Source organism: Mauremys mutica, chromosome 2 (genome assembly GCF_020497125.1).
Source record: "Mauremys mutica isolate MM-2020 ecotype Southern chromosome 2, ASM2049712v1, whole genome shotgun sequence".
Classification (NCBI taxonomy): domain Eukaryota; kingdom Metazoa; phylum Chordata; order Testudines; family Geoemydidae; genus Mauremys; species Mauremys mutica.
Window position 1 is genome coordinate 143,164,794 of NC_059073.1, and position 24,643 is coordinate 143,189,436.

The 24,643-nt window shown below is 46.2% G+C and overlaps 1 protein-coding gene across 3 annotated transcripts; it reads right to left on the minus strand.

Annotated features, from left to right (window-relative positions):
* Positions 1–1,901: 1,901 nt before the first annotated feature.
* C2H2orf42 (chromosome 2 C2orf42 homolog) lies at positions 1,902–23,955 on the minus strand. 3 transcript variants are annotated; one of them, XM_045007796.1, is made up of 9 exons: positions 23,819–23,955; positions 15,302–16,136; positions 12,283–12,393; positions 11,842–11,946; positions 7,919–8,023; positions 5,391–5,498; positions 4,979–5,079; positions 3,629–3,791; positions 1,902–2,595 (listed from the first exon to the last, which is right to left on the minus strand). In XM_045007796.1, the coding sequence occupies exons 2-9, from the start codon at positions 16,122–16,124 to the stop codon at positions 2,387–2,389; spliced, it is 1,725 nt and encodes a 574-aa protein (XP_044863731.1). In that variant the 5' UTR covers positions 16,125–16,136; positions 23,819–23,955; the 3' UTR covers positions 1,902–2,386. The 3 variants fall into 3 exon arrangements, with proteins under 3 accessions (XP_044863731.1, XP_044863730.1, XP_044863729.1); XM_045007795.1 differs by lacking the exon at positions 23,819–23,955 and adding an exon at positions 19,484–19,613 and having other exon boundaries at positions 1,903–2,595; XM_045007794.1 differs by lacking the exon at positions 23,819–23,955 and having other exon boundaries at positions 1,903–2,595; positions 15,302–16,145.
* Between the last annotated feature and the right edge of the window lie 688 nt (positions 23,956–24,643).

Sequence of the window (24,643 nt, forward strand, 5' to 3'; positions counted from 1 at the left end):
GACATCTTGGAGAAAGCGCAAACATGCACGGAAGCATTTGAAGATGTGGAGAAAGCACAGGATGAAAACAGAGTGGAAGCACAGAATGCTCTGGCAGGCTTTATGAACCAAGCCCGATCACTCCATCGGCTCATGGACACTTCCCTTACAGTACTGGTTTGGGGTTCCCGCCCTGCTGAAGCTGTTATACTAATGCAATCTTAATGGGCTGACAAAAACCTGTCTCTCCCGGTATAATGCAGGAGATAGGCAGCTCACCTAAGTAGCATCCCCAGTGGGTTCAAATCTGCCCTCTACTTCTCATGAAGGACTCTGAACAGGGGCTCCAGCTGCCCAGGTGTATGGTGTATAGGGATGGGGAGCTCCCTTGCTTTTGCCTATGGAAGCTGTTCCACATTAATTAGCTATTGTTTGAATGACAGCAAAACCAATAGGTGCTTCGGTTCTAGGAGCTGCAGATTCAACTTCCCTCCCCCCGTTAAGCAGGGCAGGTGTTGAATGCAGCTGTGGTGGGTGTGCCTTGAACTTTCAGCTCATGTCCTCTTGCCTGTGGAAGCTGTTCCACTTTAATTTAATGTTACTTGGGCCAGCAACTACCTGCAGCTTCCCCTACAGTCCAGTGGCTAGGGTGTGGGAGAGGTGGGTTCAAATATGCTCTGGTGTTTGTCTACCCTCCTCTTTTTGTTAGACTGATGGAGGGGCAGGTGACCTCCCTCTTTCCTGTGGAAGCTGTTTCACATTAATTAAATGTGATTTGGGCCAACACAATCCCCACTCTCTAGATGTGGTTAGGATACTCAACTGAGTTGTAGGAGATCCTGGTTCAAATCCCCCAGCTGCCTGTTCAGCAGGGGTTTGCACATGGATTCCTGCCTCCTTGGTGACTGTCCTTTGAGATGGGCCATCCTTGTCTGAACACCCCCCCCCCCTTCTCAGGAGGCCATTGTCTTCTTGGGACAGGAAGGGGATTTGGACAGGGATCACCCCCCTCTGACTCTCCCCAGGAGGTGGGAGCCCCCAGTTCACACCCTTCAAAAGAGCAGGGGAGGGCCCTGGGGTCTGCCACAACCTGAGTGTGTATCCTGATCATGGTGGACAAAGAGTGAGTGGGGGGGGGGTTGCAGCCAGCTGCAATTAATCTTTAATTAAAAGGAACAAAAGGCCCTGTAAAATGATCCTTGTCCAGGGACAAGGGCTATTACCTCATTAGCTAGAGGTCCTCTGAGCAGGCAGACTGGGGATTTGAACAAGAGTCTCCCACATGCTAGCTGAGCACCCTAACCCGCACACCATGGGGGGCTTCAGTAGGGGTATGTTGGCCCAGTTAATACACAGTGAAAGTGGAACAGATTCCACAAAGGATTAAGGCAGTTCTCACATCAGATTGCCTCCTAGCCCAGTACTGAGGCCATTCATTTGAGTGGGAAGAGATGAGGTTTCAAATCAAGCAGAAGGGGAACGTGAACCTAAACCTCCTACAGCCATTGAGTACTTCCTGTTTGATTTTGATCCTGCCCCTCTTGGTCAGCACGCTTGAGTGTTTTGCACACACCTGAGCTGTTGTTGAACAGGAAACACGTGACCAGGGCTTGGAGGAGGGGCCTGATCCAAAGCCCACTGAAGGCTGTGGAAAGACTCAGCCATGAACAGCCTTGGGATTAGGGCCTAAAACTGGCAGCAGAAGAAAAAGCAGTGGCCATGCCATGCAGTGCATTGCTTGGTGCAGCTGCTGCTCTCTGAAGCAAGTCTTACGAGCCTTCTGTAGCCAAGTTTACCCGCCCGTCACAGGCATGACTGGCTAACAGCATTTTTGTAAGTCCAGAGACAGAACGGACAAAGGGACCCTATTAGGGGGGTTTATCTTCTTTTAAAACTGCCTTCCTCCCGCCAAAAGAGGTTGAAATAAAAAAGCAGCACCATTTTCCAGTGTGCTTTATTTAAAAAAAATATTTTAACATATGGCATAAAATCAGACTATACCATGATGGTTCATGTAGTAATACAAGGATCTAGCTCCCTTCGTAATATACTGTCTTCTCCCAGCTGTGAGCTGTAGATAAGTCTGTTTTCCAGGGAGAAGTGATGGAAAGGAACTACAACCCAAAAGTTTGAATGCGTCCTGGTGACTAGGAATGCAGAGGTGTGTTCCCAATACAGGACAGTTTGAGTGAAGACTACATGTGAAGCAGCATCAAAGTATGCTATTTATAGAGCAGGTGAGGTGTCTTTCTTCTAGGGTCAGTCCGGTGGCTATTTAGAAATCAGAAAACATCAGCTTTACAGAGCAGTTCAGTACGGAACCCCATACAAGCTCAATGCTAATAGTGCAGAGAGACCATGGAGCAGGGCTGTGCAAACTTAGCGGGGAGAAGGGCTGGGTGTTAGGTCAAGGAAAGGTGATGGTGGTTAGAGGTGTCAGCTCCAGGGTCTGTTCTAGTGAAGAGCGTTGCTCCTGGTATTCAGTGGTATGTCCATTCCTGTGATGGCCATATTCAAACTTAATCCTCAGCTCACCAATCTTGGACTGGGGTAAAATATCCGGGATCCACTCAATAGTGAAAGGGGTCGGTTCCTTCTGATCAGGTGATGTGTTGCCTGGGGGAGAAGAAGCAAGAGGAGGTAGCATTTCAGCCGTATCACACTAACCGTGTATTAGATGGAGGTAATAAAATGACCTCCCAGACAGGGCTGGTTAAACCTAGGCTGAAAATTAAGGCTGAGTATCTGTAGGCATAGCCAGTCACTTAGTTGTCCAAGTACCCAATCTGTGGGCACACCCAGGCTGCCCAAGTGGCATTAATTGTGCCATAATAATGAAGACTGCTTAAAAAATGAACCCCACAAACACAGGCTCAAACCAGAATTCCTGGCCACTTCCGCCACAAAATTAAATCATGTCACCTGAGACTCAATGCCCCGCCCCTTCATTAGAATAACGCTTCCTTGCTTCCAGCCGTTGTCTTGTCCGTAAGATTTTTGGGTGGGGTCTGTCTCAGGACCTGATTAGACAGCACCAAACACAGTGGGGCCTCTAGGTACTACCATGCTGTAAAACCATCCCCATTTTGCAACAAAAGAGTTTTCTCAGAGGTCTTTAACAGGACAATGAAACGAGTGGTGGAGCTGACAGTACTTAGCACTTGATTTCATCCAACACATTTACAAAGGAGGACAAAGCATCACTAGCCCCGTCTAGGGCTGGGGACACAGAGAGGTGAGGCGACTCGCTCAGATTCAGGCAGGGTGAAGTTTATCAGCACGAGGCCTGGACACTAGTGGAAATAAGTGGCGCATAGATCTTGTGCCGACCCTCTGCAAGGATGTGAATTTCACCTACAGAGTCAGTGGTAGAGCTGGGAAACTGCCCCATTCTGTTCACTCCCTGAAGCATCTGACCCCGGCCACTGGGCTAGATGGACAACTGGTTTGACCCAGTATGGCCAGAACTAAGGACTCCTCACACATAAATGAACCCAGGTGTCCCGTCTGTTTTCCCCCCCACCCCCTCTATACTCAGACCACTGGATGACAGTTCTCTCTTTTCTCAAAACAAGAGAGGTAGGAACCAGTCAGGAGGTAACAGCTGCTTGGGTTGATTTTACTCTTCTTCCCTCTGTTATAAACTTACCAACTTTGAGGAAAGTTTTGAGTTCCAAGGGCCGGAGAATCGGCTGCTTCTCCAGGCGCCCGTACGTCTCCGCGATGCTCTCCACTTCAACCTTCGGGCACTTAAACAGCTCATAGGTCCCATCCCGGTTCTGGATGAAGCTGCGTGTGATTTCCAAGGGCATCTTGCAACAGAAGCCAGGCACAGATGATCAGCATGGAGCTTTAGTGGCCGTCAACCACCACCAAGCTGTATTTGGCACTGTCCCTTAGCCTGCAGATGCTCAGGAACAAGGCAGAGTGGGGGCGTACAGCTTCACACGCGCCTGCCCACCACCTCTACAGCTCCAGAAAGAGGAGAGTGGGGGCGAAGAAGCCCATCTGAGCTTACAGTCCCTGCCCAGAGCTCCAGAAGAAAGAAGAGCGAACCCCCCACACTCCACCATCAAAGCCCTTGCTTCTAAGCTGTAGGAGATATTTCTGCCTGACCCCAGCTGGGGTGATGAGTTAGTCCCTCTAGCTGAGGCTGGACTATGCTCGCCTGATCCCTGCTCAAACGTTCCCACCGAAGGGACTCTGCCAAATGATGCTTTCCGCTGATTGCAGACTTTCCAGCTCAGAATCACTGTTGTGAAGCAATCGAGGGCCCCAGTTCAGCAAACTCTATGGCAGGGGTCCCCAATGCAGTGCCCGCGGGTGCCGCATCTAAATGCGCCCGCGTCCTGGCCGGCAATGGAGATTACAGCGGAATTTTGGCGGCGCCGCCGCTCGATGACGCTGCTTGCCGCTGACAAGCGGTGTCATCGAGAGGCGTTGCCCCCAAATTTCTGCGGCATTTCGGCAGCAACGCCTCTCGATGACACCACTTGCCGCCGACAAGTGACGTCATCGAGAGGCGTCGCTGCCGAAATGCCGCAGAAATTTGGCGGCATTTCGGCAGGTGCTCCACCGACGCCACGGCCAGACGAAAAAGTTGGGGACCACTGCTCTGCGGGCTTGTCTGCACTACAAAGGCTTTGCCAGTATAACTAAACCAGCAGTGCCCCCTAGTGGAGATGCAGTTCTTTTCCAGGTATACTTAAGCCAGCTCCCCTCCCTGAATGACACAAGCTATACCAGCAAAAAGACACTTGGTGGTATAAGCTGAGTCTACATAGGGGGGTTTCAGACTGCCACATGACAAAGCCATGCGGATAAAACTTGGTTGCGTAGATCTGACTTTACCCAGGTGAGTAGCCCCGTTGAACTCAATGCATGTGTTTGCGGGAGCAGTGTCTAACTCTGCCCTGTCTCCTCTCCAGCCTGCTGACCTAACCAACTGGGCTCCCCGCTTGGTCTTTAGAGAGGAACCAGGAGAACAAACAGGCCTTACCTCAGGAGTGTCAAATATTTGCTTGACCTGCAGGATGTTGGTAATGTGCCAGGTGTATTTGGAGAAGGTACCCAAGGGCAGGGCATCTTTCCGGACAAAAGCTGTGAACAGGAAGACCATATTACAGATGTAGGGCCACTGCTGTTCTATATCCGATGGCTCCATATCCCACCTCCAATCCCCAGAGATAGCCAGTGGTCCTTTCATTTTCTTTGTAACCTGAAGGAAGCACCATGCATTGCAACCCGGCCAACAGCGTACACCCAACTTCACCCATAGCTTTTATACTCACGCTCCCAATGCAGGGCCTAAAAACACTAAACTAGACAGATTTCTGCATGGAAACCACCAGAGATTTCCCAGTGTTCAGATTTCCAAAACTTTGTGCTTATGAGATCATAAGATCTTGTACCTGTAGTGGAATTAGGCAGCCGTTTCTTTGTGCTTCCTATGGAAATCCTCTGCTGCAGGGCATCGAAGAAAGACTGCGGTATATGGAACACCAGTGGCTCTGGTTTGCCTGCACATTAAACCAAGAGGTAAAAAAAAGGAGCAGTTTGACTGGAAACAGGTGGTACGGGACATGATAGGAATAAATATTCTTAAGTGCTTCTACAAGGATTTGGTTTCACTAGCACAAGAGATGATCAGTTTTGTTTTCCCTTTAAGGTCTTGTCAGATCTCACAAGCTAAGCAGGGTCAGGCCCAGGCAGTAACTGGATGGCAGACCTCCCCAGCTAACACTGGGTGCTGCAGGAAGGAACTTACCCTCTGCGTCAGTATCAAACCAGTGTCCCAGCATGGAATTAGGGGGCACTGGCCAAATTCCTACTTGGACAATTACATTTTGCCTAACTAAATTGCTCCTGCAATTTCAATGGGCTATGGAGCTTTTTGCTTCTTGCCCTAAATGGCAGTGTAGCATTGCTGTGTGCTGTTAACTAAGCTGCCACGTCCACTTTCAGTAGAAGGTTAAATGATTCATAGTTGCGAGGGCAGATCTTCAGCTAGTGTAAATCAGCAAGTCCACTGATTTCAGTCTACACCAAGGATCAGTGAATGGGTCCCACTTTACAATAAGATTCCCTTTACGAAGAGTTAACAAAGGTGTAATAAACAGTTAATCAATAACGCAGAGTCCAAAAAGTTGCTTATAACCAACTACAATAACCTTCTACCAACAGGCTTTTATATCCGTCCGTTGCACCTTCCTCCCATATCTGTAGCATGCTTCTAACACCACTTATGAACCCATGTACCAAGTGTGAACAACAAAGGTTTGTAAAGGACTTTGAGACCTATCTGAATGGCATGCACTATACTGAAGTGATCTAGTTCTCATTAACGTTTGCTGCAGCAGACCCTGACTACCCAGGGTGCACTGGCAACAATGGAGCTGTACAGACTACAAATGATGTGCCAGTAAAGGATTTTTGTTTTAAAAAACCTAGAACTCCTGCTGGCCAGAGGAAGTTATTCAGCCAGTGGACTATCTTATAAAAACTGTGCTGAAGCAGATCTTTCACCTAACCCCACCCAGACTTTTCAGGAAGAAAATCAGCGATAAGGTTGGCGTTCCCCACACTTGAATCTCCTCAGTACTGGAAAATCTTTGATTGCCAAAGATTGTAATGTTTAAGATTCCAAATCATGAATGGTTAGATTGTCCCTAGTGCTTCCTGAGTGGAGCACTCGCTGCCCTGCACAGTCAATAAAGCATACCCAGATTTTGGGTCCAAGTTAAGTGCAGAGCATATCCCTGTGATCCCATGGGTGGGGAGAGGACAGAGAAGAGCTAGGATTGGATGGAGCTTCAGCCCATCTTCACCCACCCCAATAGCGCTGCCAAGTGTCAGAGGAACAGCTAAATGCACCCTTGTAAGGACTGCAGCAGCGTTATTTATTCCAGACATAGCTCCCAGAACAAGAGGAGAATGGGAGGAGCTGTGTGTCAGAGATGTCTCCACGGAACAATGCATCCTGCATCTAATGCACCTAAAGACACAATCTAGCCTTAAGGGCAAAACTCATCCCAGTGCAGAAGGCCAGCACAAAGCCTCGGGTGACCAGACAGCAAGTGTGAAAAATCAGGATGGGGGTGGGGGTAATAGGAGCCTATATAAGAAAAAGACCCAAAAATCAGGACATCTGGTCACCCTAACAAAGCCTCATGCAACAATTCAGACCATGTTTGATGTTTACAGCCGTGGTTCTCAAATAGGGGTACACAGAGGTTTTCTAGGGGGTACTCAACTCATCTAGATCAGTGTCCGGGGGATTGTGACTCCCAGGAGGGGGGTGTCACAGGATGGGTTTAGGGGAATCGCAAGTGCAGGGCCGGTGTTAGGGGGTGGCAAGCAAGGCAATTGCCCAGGGCCTCGTGCCACAGGGACCCCCATGAAGCTACATTACATGCTTCAGCCCTGGGCAGCAGGGCTCGGGCTTCAGCCCTGCCACACAAGGCTCCGGCTTCAGACAAGGCTCCCAAATGAAACACAGGCTCAAGTACCACACTGACATGTAAGTACAATATTTATATTCCAGCTGATTTGTAGTTATATGGTAAAAAGGAGAAAGTCAGCAATGTTTCAGTACTAGTGTGGCGGTCACACTTTTGTATTTTTGTGTCTGATTGTGTAGGCAAGTCGTTTTAAAGTGAGGTGGAACTTGTGGTATGCAAAACAAATCAGACTCCCAAAAGGGGCACAGTCGTCTGGAAAGTTTGAGACCCACTGCAGAGAAAATCAAGACTGAAGAAAACACCCAAATCGAATGAAACGCTTGCCCCACCCCAGCCACATGCTCTTCTCCCTTTGACCCAGCAGATATTTAAAGCTGATCACAACTTACGCTGCTTAACTACTGTTGCTGCTGTAAGAATGAAGCAGCAAGAAGACAAGATTCTAGGCTCTCACGAGGTGGCTCCCAGACAACACTCACCATCAAATTGGTAATGCATGGTTTGATGGATGCGTTCGGTGACGCTGGCCAGCCATTCTTGGAAGGACAAGGTCACCTGTGACTCATCCAGCAGCTGATTACAGGCTAAAAGAAAAGGAAACCCTTCATTAAATCCAATTGCTCTCTTTAAACAGAGAAGATGGGCATTCTTCACTTCCCCAATGCGGTTCCCAAAGGAAACAATAAGCAATGAAAGGCCACATACATGCTGGATTCACACCAGAAGCTCTCTGTGTGCCTACATATATACCAAAGGATCTTCAGCATTACAGGTATCAGACAGTTTCCAGACCTTGACACCCTTCACGAAAGGCAAAGCAGAAATACAGGGTGCAGAGCACGTGAGAGCAAGGAACAGCAACATTTCCGCTGTGATGAAGACGACATTGTATCCAGTATGCATCCCATTTTCAGGGGGTTATAATTACAGTTGAGTGAATGTTTTTTGACTAATTGGTTTTTTGCTGAAATTATTTTTTTTCGGGATCCAAAACTATTTCTGAATTGGGGTTGAACTGGATGAATAGCTTCGGCTGGGGAAGAAAATTCAGAAACATTCTGTTTCAACAGGTTCATTTTCAAGACCTAATTGAAAATCAAAATGTTGTCGGCTTTAAAAAACAAACTTTAAAAAAAGGTGGAAAATGCCCAAAATGAAACAAAGAACTCAAGACATTTTGGGTCAATCTGAGGAAAAAATTCACTTTGGCCAGGGACGGCTCTAGGCATTTTGCCGCCCCAAGCACGGCAGGCAGGCGCGGCTTGCCTGCGGAGGGTCCGCTGGTCCCGCGGCTTCGGCGGACCTCCCGGACCCTCCGCAGGCAAGCCGCCGAAGGCAGCCTGCCTGCCCCCGTCGCGGCGCTGGCAGAGCGCCCCCCGCAGCTTGCCGCCCCAAGCACGTGCTTGGCGTGCTGGGGCCTGGAGCCGCCCCTGACTTTGGCTCCAATCGAACCAGATTTCTTTTTCAGATTTTTTGGGGCAGCCCCCAGCCTAAAAAGCCATTATTCACTCAGCTCTACTATTAAAAGTCATTGGGGCCCGACAGTTGGCATGTACAGCCAAGTGTTTGTGTAACTTACACACACACACACACCACTGCAACTTGACACCTGACTTTCAAAAATGCTGAGCTCAACTCAGTGCTCCGCTCCACAGAAAAATCAGGCCTTTCATATGGCGTATGAACTTTCATATCAACTACATCCCAAAATGAGAATCGGAACTCAAACCGGCACAGACTTGTGCGTGTGGTTCATTTTACATGCTGTGAGAAATTGTATTGAAGTCAGTGGAACTCTACACAGTGCATAAAGTTAGGCAAGCGGGTAAGTCTTTGCAGGATTGGGGACATCATTACATTTTGCTCAACTAAATCCTCCCTGAAATGTCAATTGGCTACAGTGCTTGTTGCTTCTTGTCCTAAATGGCTGCGTAGTGTCACTGTCTGCTATTAAACAAATTGCTGTATCCAATCCAGAGTTGAAAGCACTTTTAGTAAAGGGTAAGCACCTGTTACGAGCTGGGAGAAACCTTGCTATGGTTGAATTAAAACCCCATTGAGATTGATAGGTGCAAACTCAGACTTCAGTAAACACAACTGTAATCATAAGCCTACACCTATGACAAAAGTGTGTGTGAACCTGCCCAGTGACTCCTATTTTGGCTGAGTATTTTTTCGTGTGTGTGTGTGTGTGTGTGTAGAACACACACAAACTGAGAACAGACAAGGGCAGAGGCAAAAAGCAAGATAACCAAGTAGGAGCCTCTATGAACAGCGTGACCCTCGAAAAAGCTGGAGAGCGTGTTTTTGGGTCTAGTGTTGGCCCAAGAGGCTTGAGGACTATAAGCTAAGAAACTGCTCCTTTTGTTCTTGGTTCCTCTTGCATTCACAGGAGCAGGACGTTGTTCGTCCCTTGTGAATACACAAGATTGCATCAGTGAAAACACCAGACTCCATCAATGTCTATTTCCAACTGGAACATTCCCAGGGCCCTGAATTCTAACTGGCCGATTGGGTCAAAAATGGGCAAATTCCTTTTACTACTGCTCGTAATCCCATTGAACTGAAGCAGGATCAGGCCCCCAAATAAGAAAAAGTGAGCTGCACAGACAAGGAACAAAGATATTTTCAGCTGAGAGTTGATGAGATACAAGAGGGAGTCAGAGATTGCAGTAACCGCTTTTAAGCAGAGACAAGGAAAACTGATTTGTTCGGTCTTTTCTCTCATTACTTTTTCTAGGAAAGAGCTAGAGTGCTAAGAAAAATCTAACAAACCACTGGCAATCATGAATTTCAGGTGAATAAGGAAAATGATAAAATAAATATTTTCTTTTCCTATTTATTAAGACCCTGATCCAAATGCCATTAATGTCAATGGAAAGGGTCTCACAGGTTTCCATGGGAATTGGATTGAGCCTTGACTCTCTATCACGGTAAACAGAAATAATCCTAAATATAGAGAGAAATAAGCGATCCTAAAATGAGAGGTAAATAAACAGTTCTAAAATATCCATGTATAAATAACCCAAAGAAAGCCAGGAGTTATTTGAGTTAGTGCCGTTTGCACTTGGCGAGTCCCCAGCCAGAACGACAGTGTTGGCTCTCCCTTACATAGAATACATTGCTGTAACTCTTCTGGCTTTGATGCAGTAACTCAAGAGTAAAGGAGAGGAGAATCAGGCCCCCAGATTTAGAAGATCAGGAGACAGAACCTGGCTTGTCTTTTTGCACAAATATTTGCCACCGCATGGTTGTAAAATGCCTCTGTTCACTGATTCTGGCAAAGAATCATCTCACACAGACATGCAGCTGGGAGACGACACAAAGACAGTGACAAAGGCCAGAATAAAAGCTCAAGTCAGTTTTCTATTCCCATTTGGCCAAACGGTTCAGTTTCATCTTCAACAATTTTTTTTATTTTCTATAAACACAACACTATCCCCGCTACGTTTGTTTGTTTTTAAACTCGGTATGACAAGGCACAAACCCAAGCAGCTACACGAGAGAGTCAGCACCATCTTTCATACAGACACTGTTATTCAGGTGTATAGTTTTGCCAATATGCAGGAGAGCGGTATGGAACCATCAGTTGCAATAAGAAAGCGTAGGGATATAGGGTCTGATTTTCATCTCACTCCATTGCAAACCTGGAGTTATTCCACTGGAGTTACACTAGCGTAGGCGAGAGGAGAATCAGGCCCATAATGTTTCTTTCACATGCAGGGCCGGTGCAACTATTAGGCAACCGGTGCTAGGATTTGAGGGGCAGCATTTTCTTCGGCGGCGACCGCAGTGACTGGATCTTTGGCCGCCCTGGTCACCGCCAGCATTTAGGTGGAGGGAGCTGGGGCAGGGGGGCGTGGGGAGGGCCGCCTGCAGCAAGTAAGGAGGGGGCTTAGGCGCTGCAAGCCTGGGAGGCGGGAGAAGTGAAGCAGCAACGGCGTGCTTGGGGAGGAGGCGGAGCAGGGGTGAGCTGGGGCGGGCAGCTGCCACATGGCTCCCCGGGCCGGGGGGGGGTAGGGGGGAAGCTGCCATGGCTGGGGGGGCGCCTCAGGGTGGAGGGGGGGGGTGGGGGAGCTGCTGCAGGGGGGGTGCCTCAGGGCGGGGGGGGGGGGGGAGGGAGCCACCGCAGGGCTCAGGGAGGGCGCAAGGTGGAAGTTTCGCCTAGGGCATGAAACATCCTTGCACCGGCCCTGTTCACATGGGTTATAACAACTTTGAGCCAAATCACCAGCTGGTGTAAATATGCATGGCTCCATTGACTTCTATAGAGCTATGCTAATTCACCACAGCAAAGGATCTGGCCCTTGGTTTGCAGCATTTTTTCCCCCACACACTAGGTATTTTTGTATTTCTGGTTCTCTTATGGCTGAGCGAAAGAGACCGCAGAAATGAAACTTACCTTGCCTTTTTAGTGAAGACGCAACAGCTGGCTTTTTCAGTCCGCTTTTCCTCAGATTGCAGTTGGCTGTATCTTGAGCCAGGAGTGGACTATTTCCTTGTGTACCTTAGGTTCAATTTAAAAAAGCTTTAGTTTCCAAGCTTTAGCGACACACTCTTTGTTACCCTCAGAGCTAGAATAGTAGCGTCTGATCGTCAAGTTTAACAACTGAGACCCCCAGGGGCTCCATCCTTGCACAGGGATGGAATCGACAAGGTGCTTTCCACCTCTAACAACCAGCACTCCAAGTGCACTCAGAGACAAGACAGAGGAAACATCTAGTTTCATTGAATCCCATTAAAAAAATCACAGGCCGGTTAGAAGATTCAAATGTTCCTCCAGATCAGCAATGACCTGGTCCAATCTACAGACACCCACTGAAACCCCTATTAAAGAACTTACCAGATGCTTCATCTTTTTTCCTCTTTTTTGGCTTGGAAGCAGTGGGCTCGCCAGCCTGCACAGTGGATTCAGGATGGCAAACTAACTGGGGTACTCTGATCCCTTTGAGACCTGGAAAAAACAACCATTGAATCTTTATAACTAAGCAATTATAATTAAGCGCGAGGTTAATGCAACATCCTGGCCCCCATCCTGCAAACATGTATGTACATGCTTAAATTGACAGACGTGCATAATCCAACTAAACTCAGTGGGGCTACCCACGTGTGAGGTTCCTTACCTGAAAGTGCAGATCTAAACTTAGTCTGTATTTTCAAATGTTCACTTCTCCCTCTCCATGTTAAAAAGGGGCCTGTTTCTGCAAATCCTTACTCACCACACAAGTAAGGATCTCGGACTGTCAATAAGCCACATATCCAGAGTCCAGCTACCTTGAGTTACAGGTGTGAAAAAAATATGTAGCAGCTTTTAAAGTGAGAAAAGAGCTTCCTTCCCACATGTACATGACTGTTAGAATTAAAACAAACAAACAAAAAAAAACAACTTTGGTCATCCCCAAAAGGGAATTGTTTGACAAGTTAAAAGTGAAAATAGAGTGAGGGATGGAGGGGAAGGAGTCATAACTAAAAGCATTTTGCCATTTTAACAATAACACTTGCTACTAAGGAAATGCTAGGATATTAGAGGTGGCGGGGGGTGACGGTGGAGGGGCAAATCAAAAGGAATGCAGACATGGATAAGAATCATAGAAGCATAGATTATCAGGGTTGGAAGGGACCTCAGGAGATCATCTAGTCTAATCTCCTGCTCAAAGCAGGACCAACACCAACTAAATCATCCCAGCCAGGGCTTTGTCAAGCCAGGCCTTAAAAACCTCCAAGGAAGGAGATTCCATCACCTCCCTAGGTAACCCTAGATAAGATGTCAGTGTAAGCTTGGGTCTCCATTCCTTCTCTGTGCAGCGGCTTTTGCTTCCATATTAGTGATCCTAACTAATATCAAACCACAACACACCTCTGTATGGCTGGCACAACAGCTACTGTATTCAAGGCAAGATTCATTCATTCCCAGTGCAAACAGGTACAACTCTGACTTCAGAAGGAACTGTACCTGCTTGCACCAGGGTTAGCTGATTTCCAAAATACGGCTGACGGGATTGCTTTGTAATTTAAGAGGTAATTAACTCAATAGGCCAATTCCTCTCATGGGGTAGCCCCACCAGGTTAAACGGTGTTACATGAGAGATTAACCAGGCCCAGTATGTACATGTTGGCAAAATGTTGGTGAAAATGGACATGATGATGGCTGAACAATAACCATAATACCTTGCACTTCTTTAGCACTTCTCACCCAAAGATCTCAAAGCACTTCACTAATCACTTAAGCCCCCAAAGTTCCTAGGTATGATCAGTTCTATTTTATAGATGGGGAAAGTGAGGCACTGATGGGTTAAGTGACTTACCTAGGGTCACGCAGCAAGTCAGCAGCAGCGTTAATGCGTGTTAATAGAGTTTGGCCAGGTAGAGCCTGGTTCCGATCATACACCAATTTCACACCACCTAGCACAATGCGACCTTGATCTGTGACAGGGGCTCTCCCCTGCTCCCCAATACAGATAATAATATACACTGGTGTAGCGCCAATGCATAGTTTTGTTCCTGATCTTAATTACACTGGCATAAACCAGAATTAGTCCCGTAGGGCCAACATTTTGAAAGGTATTTAGGAACCTACATTTAGTAAGGGTATTTATGCTAGATGCCAACTGGAATTTTCAAGAGCACCTCGGTGCCTAACTCCCATGATCTATCTTTAGGTCCCTAAATAGCGAGCAAAATCAAGCCCTTAATGTTCACGTAGCCAATCTGGATTAGCTAGATGTTGGAAATAATTAGTTTACTCAGCTTCCACACACATGTTTTTTTAATTAGTCCAAAGGCCACTTGATGTAGATTACCTCCAAAATACAAATACAAACATACATCCACTTTTATACTATGTCCTAGTGACAATATAGTTAGAAGCATTGGCCAAAACAGCATAGTGCCATATTTAAGCAGGGTTGATTAGACAAGTCATCTCTTAATGTACACCACTTACAGGCCCAAATCCACCTCCCTACCCAAAAAAACCCTTTAAAGCCATTAGACTTGTGTACCCGTAACCCCTGAATGGAGAGACACTCCCTCCCAGTTTAGCTACCCCAAGAGAAACACTCATCTGCCTCCCACTCCTGGGTTCTTGATTTTCTTCCACATAAGACAGCCCAGCAGGAAGGAAGCCAGCCAGCAATGATCCACTGTGCTACTGCCTCTGACTCAGTACTCCCACCCAGACCATCCATGTAAGGTTTCTGCTTCCTCTTCTCAAGTAAGTTACGTACATGGGGATGAGGTAGGTCAGGGGTCGGCAACCTTTCAGAAGTGCTGTGCCGAGTCTTCATTTATTCACTCTACTGTAAGGTTTCACGTGCCGGTAATACATTGTAACGTTTTCAGAAGGGCTCTTTCTATAAGTCTATAATATAGAACTAAATTACTGTTGTATGTAAAGTTAATAAGGTTTTTAAAATGTTTAAGAAGTTTCTTTTAAAATTAAATTAAACTGCAGAGCCCCCCGGGCCGCTGGCCAGGACCTGGGCAGTGTGAGTGCCACAGAAAATCAGCTCGCGTGCTGCCTTCGGCACACGTGCCATAGGTTGCCTACCCCTGAGGTAGGTAATCAAGCCTGGGAAGGGGGCGATAGCCCCTTGTGGTTCTGATCTGCTGCAGGCCACATTTGTTTTCTGAGCCGGAGACAGAAATGCTTTGCGGCCAGCATGGTTTAGCAGTCATCAAATGGGGGAATGGACAGTAGCGTTCAGGCAATCCATCCCTGTGCAGACACTCCCCATCAGTTGGAATACTGCTCACCAAACCCTGCGCTCTCTCATTTCCCCCACCTACCCCGCCATCTTCTTTCACTCGCTTCGTCATTCTAAACCTCCCTACAGGCCCACCCCGGCCCTAGCCCCGCTTACCGCTGGAATCGTAACTGAGGAAGTCCGAGAACTCCTGCGCCAGGGTCTCGTCGCTGGCAAAGGCAGAGATGCAGGCGAAGAAGTGAATGCATCTCTGGGCGGCCTCTTCCTTGGCAGAGCTGGCCTTGCTGGATTTCAGAGTCTGGCAGGAGCAGAGAAACCTGTGTTCTGGCACATTCTTATTGCTCATCTTCTGAGCAAAGGAGGCGTGGAGATACCCCAAGCTGTGCTTCTGACTGGCCTTGCACTTCACTACCAGGATGTTCTTGGTAATCCTTTGAACCAGGGGGCCGGTGGGCTCTGTTGCCAGCTGCCAGATGGTTTGCTTAGTTTCAGGGGAGGCCTGCATGGAGTTTAAGATGGAGCTTTTCAAGGTCAAAGGGGTGGCCTCGGTCTGACAGTTCACAGCCAGCTTGATGTGCTGGCACTGGTTTTCCACCACACCTTGAGTGGCTGCCTTCAAACATGACGGGACATAGCAGCGTCCGGAGCTGAGCTGCGTGATGATGGTTCCATCCACAGTCTGGATGGTTGTCTCTGAAACCCCCAGCTCCACAAAGCACCGGTAGTCTGGCCCCCGGTCTCTCTGCCGTACCGAGTAGATTTGCAGATCCGAGCCCGTGATGATCTTCACAGCGTCGACGCCAGGCTGCTTCCGAGCGCCGTAGCGAAAAATCGTCCCGCAGGTTTTGTTCTTGCAGCTCAGCCCTCTGGTGCCATTGTAAGTGCCACAGCGGGGACATTTCCTTATTCCCCTGAGCGTAGCTTTTCCCAAGTCTGATAAGAAGGCCGGGACTTTAGTCCTCACTGAGTTTGGGTCCATCCTCCAGGGAGCCTGAAACATCAGGGAAGTCAAGAAGTCAATCAAACTGGATCTCCTGCTTCGCTCCCTAGCTGCTCATATTATTATTATTATTTGTATTACAATTGCACCTAGAGGCCACAATGGAGCTCAACACCCCAGTGTGCTAGGAGCTGTACAAAGACATAGTGAGAGACAACCCCTGCCCTCAGCAGATCAACAAAGCAGACAAAATATGAGAAACAGAGGCAGAGAGAGGGGAAGTGATTTTTTTCCCAAAATCACACAGCAGGTCAGTGGCAAAGCTAGGAACAGAATCCAAGAATTAAAAAATATATTTCAAAGAGTTTCCTTACCTGTGTTGTTCATCACAGCTTCTCTTAATCAAAGAGCTGAAAAGAATTTAGGACTAAATCTACAAAGGGGCCCCATGGATGCAGTCAGCCTCATGCATACATAGCCACTTTCCAAGCGGAGAGATTTGGACTGTGTGAAGCGGGGCAGCCACCAGCATATTCCTCACCATGTCATCTAACCCTAAGAGCAGCATTGAAGGTGGGGTGGTGTTTCCATAGCCATGTCGGGGATCTGGATGCCCTATTCCCCTCCATTTCCTTGAGAACTGGGTGTCCAAATCCCTTAGGCAGCTCTGAAAATCTCAGTCACGTTGGTTAAAATAGTGGTGGCCGATTGATCCCAGTGCTTCTTTAGCTGGAGGTGATGGTGGGAGCTCTTTCAAAAAAAGCTCCGGGGAGACAACGCTCTCTCTCTGTCTCACACACGGCATCATGTTTAGGCTATACATTATTTTAAATCTCTTCAGTCCAGGAGAAAGTGAAGTTTAAAGACACCTACTATCTCAACAGGGCCCTTCATTTTTATTTTTTATTTTATTTAATTTTCCCCGGGAATTTATTGGTGTTTTTACTACAACAAAAAAAGGTGAAAATCGGTGGAAAAAACTATTAATAATTTTTCTGAGTAAATATCAGGGTTTATTTTGGTGGATGGAAGGATGGGGGGAAAAGTATGCAGTAGATTAATACGTTGATGAATGGAATTTAATGTGGTTTTCTGCAGAACTAAAACAGAACTCAAAACACAATTTCTCCTCTGAGTTTAAGAAAACAATATCGCTCTAATCCTCAAATAAAATTTTTCATTGGAATAAACAGTTGCTGTTGTAAACACAGAACTATTAGCCAATAAATACTGACATTTAAGAATTGAGCCACATGATTTGTAGCGCATACACTCCACTTGATCCTTTCCTCCTGTTTTTGTTTTTAAACTTTCCTTGTGTGCTGAAACACATTCTTATACCAATTTTCATTTTCTTCCCATTTTAGTGGGTCAGATCTTTAAACTGTAAAATTAAATAAAATAAAAATTCAAGCTAACAGCTTGAATTGTGTCCGTGGTGGGCGTGAAATTCATCAGTACATTCAGATGCGCAGGCACTTCAGGGCTTGCATGGGTGCCTGTTTGTTTATTGTGTGTATCTTCTAGCGTTACTACCACAAGATGCTTTGCATATACCGGTACACACAGACTAATGTATTATCATAATATGATGCAATGCATGCGACATATGTATTTTCCTAATAAAGCAAGTTACTTTCTATATATTGGAATGATGCAAAAGTAGGGTGAAAATCGGGAAAAAAAACAAGATTTTTTCAGTAAAAATCAGTTTAAACTGAAAACAAAGGAGCCTATATATCCATATTATTACTCCACCCACCTTGAGGCCTGGTCTACACACAGTTTTATACTGGTATAATTATTTTTATTAGAGATGTGTAAGTTTTACCAATTATACCCGATGTTACATCAACATAAAGGTGCCTTATACCAATATAGCTGACTCCTGTTCCCTCTGTCCCATATGGGAAAAAGCTATACCAGTATAAGCACTTTTATACTGGTATAAATGCATCCACATGAGTAGGGCGGTACTGTATTATCTATACCCGTATAATGTAAGTAGTGTAACTTTTGTGTGTAGACAAGGTCTGAACTTAAAACTCTGATCAGAATGGCATTGCTATGATATTCTTACTACGTAGGGATCTCATCTTTCAGCCCTAACTCAGAAGTAGGTCTGCTAAAGACACAGAGCCTCCCCCCTCCGGGTGTAAATCAGGTTTAACTCCATTGATGTCAATGGAATTACACCAGTGTAAAACTGTGTTAGAGGCAAATCAGGCCCCACAAGACAACTCAGAGTTAAGGCTGCAAGGATCAGAGTCTTGACCCCTTGCTAGCAATCTGGATAGTACTCTAAGCACCAGGGCCCCTCAAAAGTATATAGGCGTCTAAATGGGATTGTAATGCAGGTAGGTACACCTCTACCCCAATATAACGCTGTCCTCAGGCGCCAAAAAATCTTACCACGTTATAGGTGAAACTGCATTATATCAAACTTGCTTTGATCTGCCAGAGTGCACAGCCCCGCCCACCCGGAGCACTGCTTTACCGCATTATCTCCGAATTCGTGTTATATCAGATCACGTTATACTGGGGTAGAGGTGTATCTAAATATCTTTGATGATCTGGGCTCAGGTGTCAAATGTGGGCAGAGTTGTCTCAGCTCTTCTAAGGCAGAAACACTGACTTCTATACAGCTTGTTATAAGGGGTCTTTTTAATGTGTCTTTTAAATATATATAAAATCTCCTTTCTCCTCTGCATGGACATTAACAATCCCCCAGCAGCTTTCGAAGTGTAAGAGTTTGCTCTTGGCCAAAATCTGCTCACTCCCCAGTGCTGCAGAGTGAGCTGTGCACTGGTTCTCTGTACGACAGCTGGCCTCCTGCCATGATGGTAGCCTCCCCTGTCTGTGTGGGGCTGACAATGAGAGTTCCGCATGTGGCTTGCAGGAAGTAGTCAATGGCAAACTGAATTGGGAGGAGGAAAGGCAGTTAGAAATGTAAGGGTACATCCTTAGTGGTTATTAAGAGAATGTGAGTCAGTCCCATGTGTAGGAGTGAATAGGGGGATGACATGAAAGATAAGGTGAATATGAGAGCAGGAAAATGAGATTTAAAAAATCAGTGAGATGAGGGAACAGTTGTGCAGAGCCCTGAAGGTGAAGATATGGGGTGATCAACTATTTTCCACATTTCATTTTATATATATATATATATATATATATATATATATATATATATATATATATATATATATATATAAAAAATATGTGGTCATTACAGCTGGAGTTCCCAGTATGCTGGGAGGTGCAGACAAAAAAGCCAACATTATATACAACAGGCTTATAAATCCATCTCTGCCTCCACCCACACCACCACAATGTCAACCAATAACACTGCTGACGCTTCCTTCAGAGGAAAAGCAGCATAGGCCATAAGTTGTACTCACATCTTCAGCTAAGAATGTCTCATGTGGGCTCTGTGTCTGAGGGGGATGGGAAAAGGTGCGATCTGATGCTTTCAAGTCTTCCTGGAATTCTGACCAGTGTCTAGCCTCTACATTTTAGGTGTCATAATGAAGAAATTCCATTTGATCTGTTGGTGGCAGACTGTCATGCTGTTGCTGTGAGATCACAACAGAGCAGAGCTGAATGGAGGGTGAAACCTGGATCTACAATTAATGCAGCAGAAAGTGACCTCTGGAACACACTGGACATCCAGGAGTAGAATGTATAAGGCTAGGATTTAAATGAATTATGTGTGCTAGGACTTTGGCAAAAAAATGAGAGGACCATGTGATCTAATGGCTTTTACTATACAAAATGAAATAAACTAGGCAAGGCAGAATCACATTTTATTTATAATTTTGACTGGTAATATCAATGGTTCATTGTAAGCTTTTTTAATTTTTATCTATTTAAATTGTCACAGTTGCAGGAAATTATGTGGCGGAGGGGGGAGGACCAAAATAATTTAATGACAGTAACCGTTGAGATTAAAAGTTAAAGTTTTATAACTGTTAAACACAAATAGTCAATGTCACATGTCAAAATACACAAAGTAAATACCCTTAAGTCAAACTCTCAAATAGTTCTTTTCTTACTTTGCCTATCTGTACATTTTGATCATCAATGAAAATATTTTTGCATTGACTTCAGTGTACAGTGAAATCGACATTTACTGATAATTACCAAAAAAAATCTCATTGTTCCAAGTCTAAATATAGCCAAAATGACTAGGTCAGAGAACAAGTCCTTACTGAGACCATTAGCAATAGCCCAACAAACTTTGGCAGATTTCAGTTTTCTTACAATGTTTTGTAGGTGGGAAATTGAACTGAGTCCTCGCCAACTACACAAACTCTATGCACTGAGACCTATTCACCTATTTGTGCTGAGAACTATCTTATGATGGAGCAAAGGATGATGTCAATTTATTTCACAGGATGCGGACCTTGTCATAAGTGTTATTATTTGTCCGTTCAGTGCCAGAAATGTGTATATGGATGATTTAGTTGGGGATTGGTTCTGCTTAGAGCAGGGGGTTGGACTAGATGACCTCCTGAGGTCCCTTCCAACCCTGATAGTCTATGATTCTATGATATTCTATGACAAAAGATGAGACACAAAAATAAAGCCATTTCCTGCGCCAATGAGCTTCCAATCTAAACAAGACAGAGTCAACACTGGCAACCAGATGAAGAAATAAGTTGGATGTTTGTTTTTATTTGTATGGTAATATTGTCGACTCACTTGTAGGCATTCAAAGAGATGAGGGGTGAGGAACGATTTTAATGGAATAAGGCTGGCAATATGACACATTCACCAAGGACTGAATGAGAAGTTATGGAACTTTGAAGAACAGCTACCAAACGTACAAACTTGGCTCTGGTAAAGTAATCCTATAATGTTACAGATTCAGAGGAATCTCTCTGTTTTGTTATTTACATGTTAAAAAAACAAACAAACAGCATGTAGCTGATACACAGAGATAATAAGAGCTCAGAAAATACTAGAGAAAATATCATATAGTTTCAAAGATTCTTTTGAGGGATTATTTGGTCTTTGTTCCTTGATTTATATTGAAAAGATGCAGATGAAGAGCATAGCAGTACTGTGTAAGCAGTGTGTCTGAATGCAGTTGTTTGCTAAGAACATAAGAAAGGCCGTACCGGGTCAGACCAAAGGTCCATCTAGCCCAGTATCTGTCTACCGACAGTGGCCAATGCCAGGTGCCCCTGAGGGAGTGAACCTAACAGGCAATGATCAAGTGATCTCTCTCCTGCCATCCATCTCCATCCTCTGACAAACAGAGGCTAGGGACACCATTCTTACCCATCCTGGCTAATAGCCATTTATGGACTTAGCCACCATGAATTTATCCAGTCCCCTTTTAAACATTGTTATAGTCCTAGCCTTCACAACCTCCTCAGGTAAGGAGTTCCACAAGTTGACTGTGCGCTGCGTGAAGAAGAACTTCCTTTTATTTGTTTTAAACCTGCTGCCTATTAATTTCATTTGGTGACCCCTAGTTCTTGTATTATGGGAATAAGTAAATAACTTTTCCTTATCCACTTTCTCAACATCACTCATGATTTTATATACCTCTATCATGTCCCCCCTTAGTCTTCTCTTTTCCAAGCTGAAGAGTCCTAGCCTCTTTAATCTTTCCTCATATGGGACCCTCTCTGCTAGGTGTCTTTCCTTCCTTAGTCACACATGGCTTGAATAAAATAAAAATATAATTTACAAGCTAGACTGAACAGATTGATCCAAATCATTTACAGCTTTTAGCTCTTCCTAAATTAAATGAGTCCAAATTTTGCTGCACTGTCAATATTCCAGGAGCCCGAGGGCTGTCCCTATTTAGCATAATCATGAAGCAGCTTGCATCCAGCCTCTAATACAAAAGGGTGGTTGGTAGATCAGATGAGTCAAAGCACACGATATCCTGATCCAGCATTCTTCAGGATAAAGTTCCTTTCGCTTTGCCACTATGAATTGATTACATGAACGTGAGGCAAAAATATTGTTATATAACAACCTCTGCACCATCACATCACCAAATATTGAAGAAGCTGTTGTGTAGAATGCTGTATCATAACATCATGGTAACTCAATGGCTACCCTAGGCATTTCTGGCAACAACAAACAAACAAAAAAAACCCGACTGTTGCTAACACTCGGAGTGCTGGTGTTAACAGTAAAGACACTAATGTAGACAAGGCCCCCGGTGTTTTTAAAACCCTATCATTTGGCAGGTGCTCAGATTAGGATTAGACACCACAATGCTGAAAGCGACCACAGGCGATTTGTCTATCCGTACTAAAACTATCACGGATCTGCATCACTTTTAATAAAAATGAGCAAGTTTTGCCAACCCTCCTGCCCCCAAAACCCTTGGTTAGTCACAGCCTCTGATGGTTGGAGGATGTCACATTACAGCACAGGTTGACCTGATAGTGGCATTTCATGGTGATACCACATCATGATACAAAGGTTTGTGATTTTCCAAGTGTTTTGATGTTTTCAATGTAGCAACAATGCACAGAGCTGTTGTGAAGTTACCATAAAGATGCAAATTCTGTCTTCAAGGCATCATCACCTCACTATGCCAAATAATATGACATCACAATACAATGATGCCATGAATTTAATAAAGGACCCACAACCTGGTCATATGCACCTCTACATCATCGCATCAAGAGGCCAAACACTGTGATGTGACACTGATGTCATACCACAGTGACTTCATGGCATCACTTGGTCTACCAAACGCAGTCACATGCACTGCGGCATCTTTACATTGCGGTGCACAGTGACTGCAGAGACGACACAGCATAATGTCACAAGGGTACGTGTGTCACAGCACCATGGCTACACCAGTGTCATAGTGACACTGATGACATCACACAAGCAGTATCACAGCACTACGGTGACACTTCTGTGTCACCATGGCACTGATGACCAGGGCCGGCTTTAGGAAGTGCGGGGCCCAATTTGAACAGTTTCGACGGGGCCGCAGCAGGGATGACTAAAAAAAAAAAAAAAAAAAACACACGTGGGGCTTGTACTCACCGGGCGGTGCTCCGAGTCTTCGGCGGCGGGTCCTTCACTTACTCCAGGTTTTCGGCGGCACTGAAGGACCTGCCGCCGAAGACCCAGAGCGAGCAAAGCACCCACCGTCGAAGTGCTGCCGAAGACCCGGAGCGCCATCGGGTGAGTAAAAATTAAAAAGGCACCTCTAGACAGGGAAGGGATTCTCACTGGGCGCAGGGCTCTCTTGGGCGCAGGGCCCAATTCGGGGGAATTGGTGGAATAGGCCTAAAGCCGGCCCTGCTGATGACATCACACAGCTGCATGTGCTGCAGCACCATGTTTACACCGATATATCAGAGGAACATCAATGACATCACATAGGCGCATGGGCCACAACACTATGGTTACACCGATATATCACAGCGACATCGATGACATCACATGGGCGCATGCGCCGTAGCACCAAGGTTACCCCGGTTGTGTCACAGCGACAGCGTCGCTGATGTCACATTGGTGCACGTGCCGCAGTGATGTAAGGAGGGTGCTTGCGACAGCATCGACAACACGTGCTGATGTCATCACCTCGCCCAACACCAGGGCCTGGAGAGAGGGGCCTGGGGCCCCCCATTACCCCCCCCCTCATTATTTCCCAGGATCCTCTTCGGCCTCCCTTATGTCATTTCCTGTTCCGGGGGGCCACAGCCGGGCCCCTCCTGAGCGAGACTTCGGACTCGCGTCGCCCTTACCTGGGCGGCCTCCCCGGGCCTCGGGTCCCAGCCGGGCCGCCTGCGAGGGGAGTCAGCGAGCGGCCTCCGCCATGGCTCCTTACAAACGGCCAGCGGGCCTCGGCTGTAACGGCAGTCCCCATTGGTCGGTCGTCCGTCACGTGGTGGGCAGGCTGAGCATGATGGGAGGTGTAGTTCCGCCTGGCAGCTGCTGGCGGGATAGCTCGCTTGTAATTGACTAACGCGCTGGGGCGAGCCTGCTATGCCTCGAGCTCAGTAATGCGTGGGAGTGTAATTAATCTAATTAATGAATGAGCATGCCAGTAAGTTAATGAGTGCGAGTGTAACTAGCAAATGAGTGGATGAATGAGCCAATATGATCAGGGACCTAACTCCAGCATATCCCTAAACCAGCAGTTCTCAAACTTTTCTACTGGTGACCTCTTTCACATAGCAAGCCTCCAACTGCAAACCCCCACCCTTATGAATTTAAAACACTTTTTAATATATTTAACCCCATTATAAATGCTGGAGCCAACACAGGGTTTAGGCTGACAGCTTGCGACTCTCCCCCACCCCCCATGTAATAACCTCATAACCCCCAGTTTGAGAACCCCTGCCCTAAACCCAGCAGAGGCTGGGACTAGACAAGATCACTCGAAATTGTCCTGTGCTGTTCATTGACCCTGAAGCATCTGGCCACAGTAGGAAGACAGGATACTGGGCTCAATGGACTGATGCAGCATGGCTATACTTAATGTGAATGATAGCTGGGCCACGATATGAAGTTCACTAGCATAGCTATGTCTCTCGCGGTGAAATCCACACCCCCAAGACGCATAGGTA

Coding starts and splice junctions, on each gene's coding strand:
- C2H2orf42 (XM_045007794.1), bottom strand. CDS start 16,145: ATGTTTCAGGCTCCCTGGAGGATGGACCCAAACTCAGTGAGGACTAAA. Junction 11,947..12,282: donor GAAAAAAGATGAAGCATCTG/GTAAGTTCTTTA, acceptor ATTGAACCTAAG/GTACACAAGGAAATAGTCCA. Junction 2,596..3,628: donor CAAAACTTTCCTCAAAGTTG/GTAAGTTTATAA, acceptor CTTCTCCCCCAG/GCAACACATCACCTGATCAG.